This window comes from Cyprinodon variegatus, unplaced genomic scaffold (assembly GCF_000732505.1).
Source record: "Cyprinodon variegatus isolate N-32 unplaced genomic scaffold, C_variegatus-1.0 Scaffold0, whole genome shotgun sequence".
NCBI classification, from domain to species: domain Eukaryota; kingdom Metazoa; phylum Chordata; class Actinopteri; order Cyprinodontiformes; family Cyprinodontidae; genus Cyprinodon; species Cyprinodon variegatus.
In genome coordinates, this window is record NW_015150453.1 from 2,396,614 (window position 1) to 2,403,613 (window position 7,000).

The 7,000-nt window shown below is 37.3% G+C and overlaps 1 protein-coding gene across 1 annotated transcript in view; it reads left to right on the plus strand.

Annotated features, from left to right (window-relative positions):
• Positions 1 to 3,303, plus strand: part of capn7 (calpain 7) — a 23,825-nt gene extending 20,522 nt beyond the window's left edge. Inside the window, exon 18 of the mRNA XM_015370690.1 lies at positions 1,563 to 3,303. Coding sequence (XP_015226176.1) covers positions 1,563 to 1,707 — 145 coding nt within the window. The 3' untranslated portion in view covers positions 1,708 to 3,303. The remainder of the gene's footprint in view (positions 1 to 1,562) is intronic.
• Positions 3,304 to 7,000: the final 3,697 nt, after the last annotated feature.

The following is a 7,000-nucleotide window of genomic DNA, read 5'->3' on the forward strand; positions in this document are numbered from 1 at the left end:
GAAGCAGCAGACGCGGTTATTTCTGAAGCCAGAAGCAGAATAGCAGGTTTAATTTGATTTAAATCGATTATACATTGCTGGATTCTATTTAGCATATAAGTGGTTTTTGAAGACACTGAGCTGCTCTACTTTTGATTTTAGGGGCATCAGAATAAAGGAGGCATGATATTTTAAATATTTTGAAAAAACAGCATTTCTCTTTTTATCAAATAAATTAAATTAGGAAGTTACACACATACACTTGGGTTCTTTTTCATATTATTTAAATTTTTTCTACATTTTTAACTAATGTTGATATGATATAGGCATTGAAAACCAGTCATTCATTGTTTTTGCTCCAGTTGGCCAATATCCAAATAACAACTGCACAACACTTTGTGATGGTTTTTAGTTGCCAGAAGCAAAATTTAAAAAACCTCAGAGGTTAAACACTGTACTTTAACTTTAGGTTTGATTTAAATGTTTTCTCTCAGAATTTAATGACTGATTACATTATTTATAATGAACAAGAAAAAACTAAAGTGTGCGTCTCTGGGTGTCATTGAGTTCTGGAGATGGATCAGCAAAGTTCCTCATCCAGTCAAAGAGATAACGCCCCTTTTCCACAGGACATTAGGTACAAATAGGTGTGACAGGGATAACTAATGGCTCAATCATGTGTCTTCACACAGAGTTTTCTACTTAACTCTGTAGAAAACTATCAAGTCACAACACATTAAGCCCCTGTCACACCTTGACGATTTAGCCAGCATGTGCCTGACGTCCCAGAATCTTCTGAAACGCTTGCATACGCTGAACTTTCTATTTATTTATTTTTTTTATTTTGGGGCGTAAACATAGCAAATTCATAACAAGTCCAGAACTTGTGTCCAATGGCAACCTAACTTAGGCATAACACACGGCAGCGTAATGCCCATGAAATATCAGAGGCCAGTGTCCTGAGGGGGGCAGCAATGCGCCCCGAGGTGCCAGCCTGCATAAAAAGATTTATTTGATCGCGGTACTAACCTAGCTGCTGGTTACCGCCTGCCAAAAAAAAAAGAATAAAAAAAAAAGAAAGAAAGAAGGTTTGCAGACGCAGCAGATTCAGCGTCATGTCTGCTAGGTTGTTTGTTAGCCGTGGTCGTGAACGCAGGGAGGATTCATCAGACTTACCTTGTCTCTCACCCTGTGATGGAGATTAAGTCTGGAGGGGAACTGACTGTTTCCTCCTGTGAATCCCGCTTTTATACCAAATGCTGCCAATATGGCATTATACAGAAGCTGGAAGTTAGAAAAATGTTTAGCCTTCATCTGAAACACGTCAAATACATTGATTTACGTTGGAGATAAGTTCTTGATAAGTTACGCATAAGTTAATCATAGGTTTTGGATAAGCTAGACGTCATGACTTATGAGTAGCATAACTTGTATCAATGATCAGATAACTTACCTTCCAAACGTCAGGCTAAATAAATCCAGGCTAAATCGTTCAAGGGGTGACAGGGGCTTTAGGCAGCAGTGATGCCAAACTTTATTTTGGGACATATTCTAATGGCTGTTTCTTTCTTTTTCTTTTTAAGATGTGGTTTCTGCTACATGGAGTTGGACTACGTCCCAGCAGGCATCTACAACGTCACCCCCACCACCTTCCTGCCCAAACAGGAAGGGCCCTTTTTCTTGGACTTTGGTAGCACTTCACCCCTTAAGGTCTCCCAGCTCCAGTAAAGATGGAGCGCACAACAACAAACCAAACAGAGAACGTAGGAAGGCGCTAAAGAGAGGAAAGCATCAGGGGATTTTCATGAATTTGCGGTTTGAGAATAAGTGAGCTCTTGAGTCCAGAAAGTGACTGCTGCTTTATTTTTCCTTCCTTCACACAGTACAGCATCTCCAAACCTAAACGGATGGATGGTGGGTATGAAAGTCAAGAATGCAGCATAGTTCATTTAAAAAGGCTTTTTTTTTTTTTGGATAAACTATTATTACTGTTAATAAAGTTAAGGGGCTCCGGTGCTTGGCATGAAAACACAGACGAGGTCAGAAGTTTACGTTCACTAACCATCAGCATGGAAGTCATTCTACTTTAGGGCTTTAAAAAGATGCTAGAAAAGGTTTTTGTTTCTATACAGTGAAATAATTACTAAACATAAACGCAGGGACTTTTTTTCTCACACACACCCAGGCTAATATTCAGAAATTCTATCTTTAATTTTCAGAGAAGCCTCTGGGTCCTGGAATACATCTGGGTGAATATTAAAACTCTCTTCTTGTCATGTTTGATAGATCTCACATTAATTCAGTTAGGTTTGTCAGTAAATACCGTAAACTTTCATCAGGGCTGTATTCAGTAATTTTCCCAGAAGGTTTGTGTTACTTTATTTTATCCGTTTTAGCTGATAATCAAAAGAAAATTAGAGGTAATCCTGCGTCTTCATTAATCCCCTCACATTCCTGAGGTTTTGACTGACTCCTTAGCATTATGCTGCCATCACCATGTTTGACAGTAGGAACGGTCCTCCTAGGCCAGATTTTTCCAGACATACTTCCTATAATTGTGGCTAAATACGTCAGTATTTGTATCGTCTTGACATAAAACCTTTCTAAAAACCAATTTTAATGATGGTACCCTCTAAGCATAAAGGGTTGTTAAACTCAACTCCCTGTAGCCACTCACTCAACATTTTATCTTAAGATCTGAGCTTTGTCGGTTCCTTATTTCTTCTTTAACATCCTGATAAATTTCCTTTAATCTAACAGTGTGGCACAGAAGTTAAAATCTAGACATGATGTCTAACACATCATTAGTTTAGCATTGGACAAATATCCCTCTTTTAATCAGCCAATTTGAGCTCCAACTTCTGTTATCAGAACAATAATCAAACATCATGCGAGAATTTTCTGTTTTCATAAATAGATGGGACAGCTTCACCAAGTGGAACCACCGTTATAACATTCATGGAATGGACTATTGTTTTTAAACATTTGACATATGGAGTAGCTTTAGGTACCTCAGAATTACAAATTAAAGAGTATATAGCATAAAAAACTCACAAAATTGAAGTATTGATAATACAGCACCTTCAATATTTATTGGCGTCCCTGGAAGAGACCTATCAACAACCTTAACTCTTTGTCTCTTAATGATATATTTTTTTTTTGTTAAAATGGCATCACAGCACACTGGAAATTGAAATCCTTTTGTGTGTTTTTTGGATAAACATTCTCTCTGAATATTACTGCTCTGATAGGAGATTAAAGCAAGTTTTAGTGAGAGGTTTTTGGGGTTTTTTGCAGTTCCCTGACTTGTGAAGGTTGAAATACATCAGCCCCCTTAGTTTGACCATTTAGTTTGAATAATATCTTGTACAGAATTTTTTACACCCAAAAACAACAGGAAGTGGGATTTTATCCCCCTACTGTGATTTTACTTCTGTGTCAAATGACGCTACAGCAATAAAAGATGGAGGATTTGTCAAATCTACACGAGGGATGTCTCTAAATGTGGAAGGTGCTGTCAGTTTCTTTAGACAGATATGAAACTGATTACCAATTAATGGATGTGTCCTAACATCATTGTTTGGTTCTCATTTTATAACTTTAGGAGGTTGCTCCAATTTTTGTTCCACAGGAAAAACAAAAACATGTTACCGAGAATCAGTAATCGAATTAGTTGACCTTCACTTAATAGAATAAACTCAAACTTGTTCAAAGTTGGTGACATCATGAAAAGTGTTTTCACTGATTGGCCGCTGGTTGCATGACAGAAAACCTTGTTTTTGGTGGTTTCTAAACTCAGGAGCAGCAAAGGGAATCCAGCATGGCAGCACCTGAATGATGTCCGCTCTTTGTGTTTGTTAGTGTGCTGCTGAATGAATCCTCAGCTCTGATTCAGGCAGGTATCTGTACTGTATGTTTACTTTGACAAACAACTTTGTTTCTTTGCTGAGCTGCACTTTTTTCTTTTTTTTCACTTTTTCAAAACAAACTAAGGTGAAGGAAGTTAAGAAATATATTTTCTATATACAACAGAATCCCCCTGATTTCTGGATGAGTCTCTTATGTACTTGTAAGCAGCCTCTCACTGTGACATCAGTGGTTAATTACTTAACAATAATATAATTGTTGGATCCAAAACAGTGATGGAGTATTAAATGAGTGAATATCTAAGTAGAGCTCAGTCTATTTACAGCACATGTTTAATGTTATTAAACTATGAAGTTTATTGAGTAGAACGATTTGATTAAGGTCAAGTTGTTTCTTCTCAGCTTTGGGTCATTTAGTTTGGTTAAATTTTTTAGGGTTATTCCAGGATGCCCTTTTTGGCCTCAATACATTAAAACATTTTGCTCTATTGCTAATTTAAAAAAAAATACTCCCGAGGAAAATTCAAATTTCAATTTATTTTCCAGTTCAAATAATTGTACGTATTTATTTTTTTTATTGCTTTTGGTGCCATCAACAACCCTAATTTAAAACAAAAGTGTACACATTCATTATTTTAGTTGAATTTAGATGAAGGTTTTTCAACAATGTGAAACTGAGCTTTGTTATGCATGAGGCTCTCCCTTCCACCCAGACTCATCAGGTTTTACAGAATGCTGTGCATCAAATGTTGACTTTGCTTTTCCTCAAACTGCACAATAAACAAAGCTGATTTTTTTTGTGTGTGACTTCAACTACCTGCTGCGTTAGGTTTAAGCTGTTGGGAAGACTTCGAACTATCCACATCCCCCACCCCCACTCCATTACTCCTGCAGTACTACGTGCCACTGTGTGCAGCTTTCTGACCCATTTACTGAAGGCTTCCTGTAAATGAACTGTTGACTGGTATATTAAAGGGCAGAACTTTCTTTTTTTTTTTATTTGTTTCTTTAAATTATCCAGAACGTCCGTCTACCTGTTGATAAATAATTTATTGCCATGAAAACCATATTTTTTCTCTTTATGTTTTGTTTTATTTTATTTTTTTCATTTATATACCAGCCAATGGATTTAAAAACACAGCAGGACAATCTTTTATCAACCTGTTGTATGAATGTTGATGTAATGTTTGCAGAACTTGCACTAAATGTTGGCTAGACTGATGTACTCAAAGTTTAAATACAGGGATATATATATATCACATCGCCTTCTGTGTCCCAAGTTATTTATTACAGATAACATCCATGCATTCATCTACTTTATTACTCAGTTGTTTATCATATTTCTTTCTAAAGATTTATTTTCTTATTAGATCTTGAAATTGTGTTAATGTACCTTTAAATAAGCAAGAGTTATAAAAAACACAAACAATGCAAAAATTTAACTGTTAGCAAATAAATGTATTTCTCAAAATAAGATTGCTCCCTGCTTAATTTAGTAGGTAAGTAAAAAAAACTGCCAATGTAATAAGATTTCTGCACTTAAAAAAGGAAATGCTTCTCTATCTTATTTTCAGTGTAGTATATTTAATTATATTATTTAGGGGCTAAAATACTCTTTAATTTGTAGATCATTTCACATACTTATAGATGTTTGCAGTGAAGGTGTTAACTAAAAATGTTGAGCTTGTAGAGCAAACCTTTAGCAACATTGGATTGATGTAACCTTCCATATCACAGAAGACTTTCATGTTTTACGAAGGTTTAAAGTACTTACAATCAATAAGTGGCAGTAAGAATTTCTCATGTGCAACTCTAAAGATCTAACACTTTTCAGTAAGGTTGAGGTCATTCTGTTGCAGATTCTTTGCTTTATTTGGGATCATTCACATGTTGCATAACCCTTCTTTGACCAAGTTTATATAAGGTGCAACAGCCACTCAATTGGTTGACTAGATCCCAGCTTTGTTAAGCTGTAATATACCAACATTAGACTAATTTAATTTTGCTCTAGGAACTTTTAACCTGAGGAAATTTGAGGACAGTGGATATCACTGCTGCCTTGCAGCAAGAAGGTTCTGGATTCAATTTCTGGCCCAGGGTCTTTCTGCATGGAGTTTGCATGTTCTCCCCGAGCATGCGTGGGTTCTCTCTGGGTACTCCGGCTTCCTCCCACAGTCCAAAAACATGACTGTTAGGTTAATTGGCTTCTCTAAATTGTCCTTAGGTCTGAGAGTGTGTGAATGGTTGTTTGTCCTGTGTGTCTCTGTGTTGCCCTGCGATGGACTGGCGACCTGTCCAGGGTGTACCCCGCCTCTCGCCCATTGACTGCTGGAGATAGGGCACTAGCACCCCTGCAACCCCACTCTGGACAAGCGTGTCAGATAATGGATGGATGGGTGATATTACTGCTGCCTTACAGTAAGAAGATTGCGGGTTCAAATTCGATTTCTGATTATTTCTGCATGGAGTTTGCATGTTCTTCCTGTGGATGCGTGCGTTCTCTCCGGGTACTCCATTATCATTCCACAGTCTAAAAACATGACTGTTCGGTTAATTGGCTTCTCTAAATTCTGTATTGCCCTGCGATGGACTGGCAACCTGTCTCACCCATAGGCAGCCCTGCTTGGAATAAAGCGTGTCAGAAATGGATGAATGAAATATGAGAACCATATTAGATTTTTATTTTTTCTTAGCTATGCTGCCACTTATTTCTCCTTGCAACATATTTGAGGCTATACTCTGGTGTGTTGGGAAGGAGCAGTGTTACTAATTTAGAACCAACGTTTTTAAGCATCTTGTAATAGCGGTTAGCCCAGCTAGCATCATTAACCAGCTAAGTCTGTATTAAGTAGAAAAAGTAGACCTTTCCCTAAACACCAGTATTTCAGTATTACTTCCAACATTTTCTAATCCAGTATATTCCTTAACGACTGAGAAATGATCCAGCCTTGATAAGACATAACAGAACAATAAGTTCCACCTTACTAAACAGACCCCATATTGCTGCACATGTTGCAGAGATGCTTTCATTTTAAATTGACAGATCCTTTGCTTCCTTTAGACCAGGGGTCACCAAAGTGGTGTCCGCGTGCACCAAGGGACCCTCAAGGACCATATAGGGTGTCCTCTGAAAACAGCACAAAGTATGAGATTTT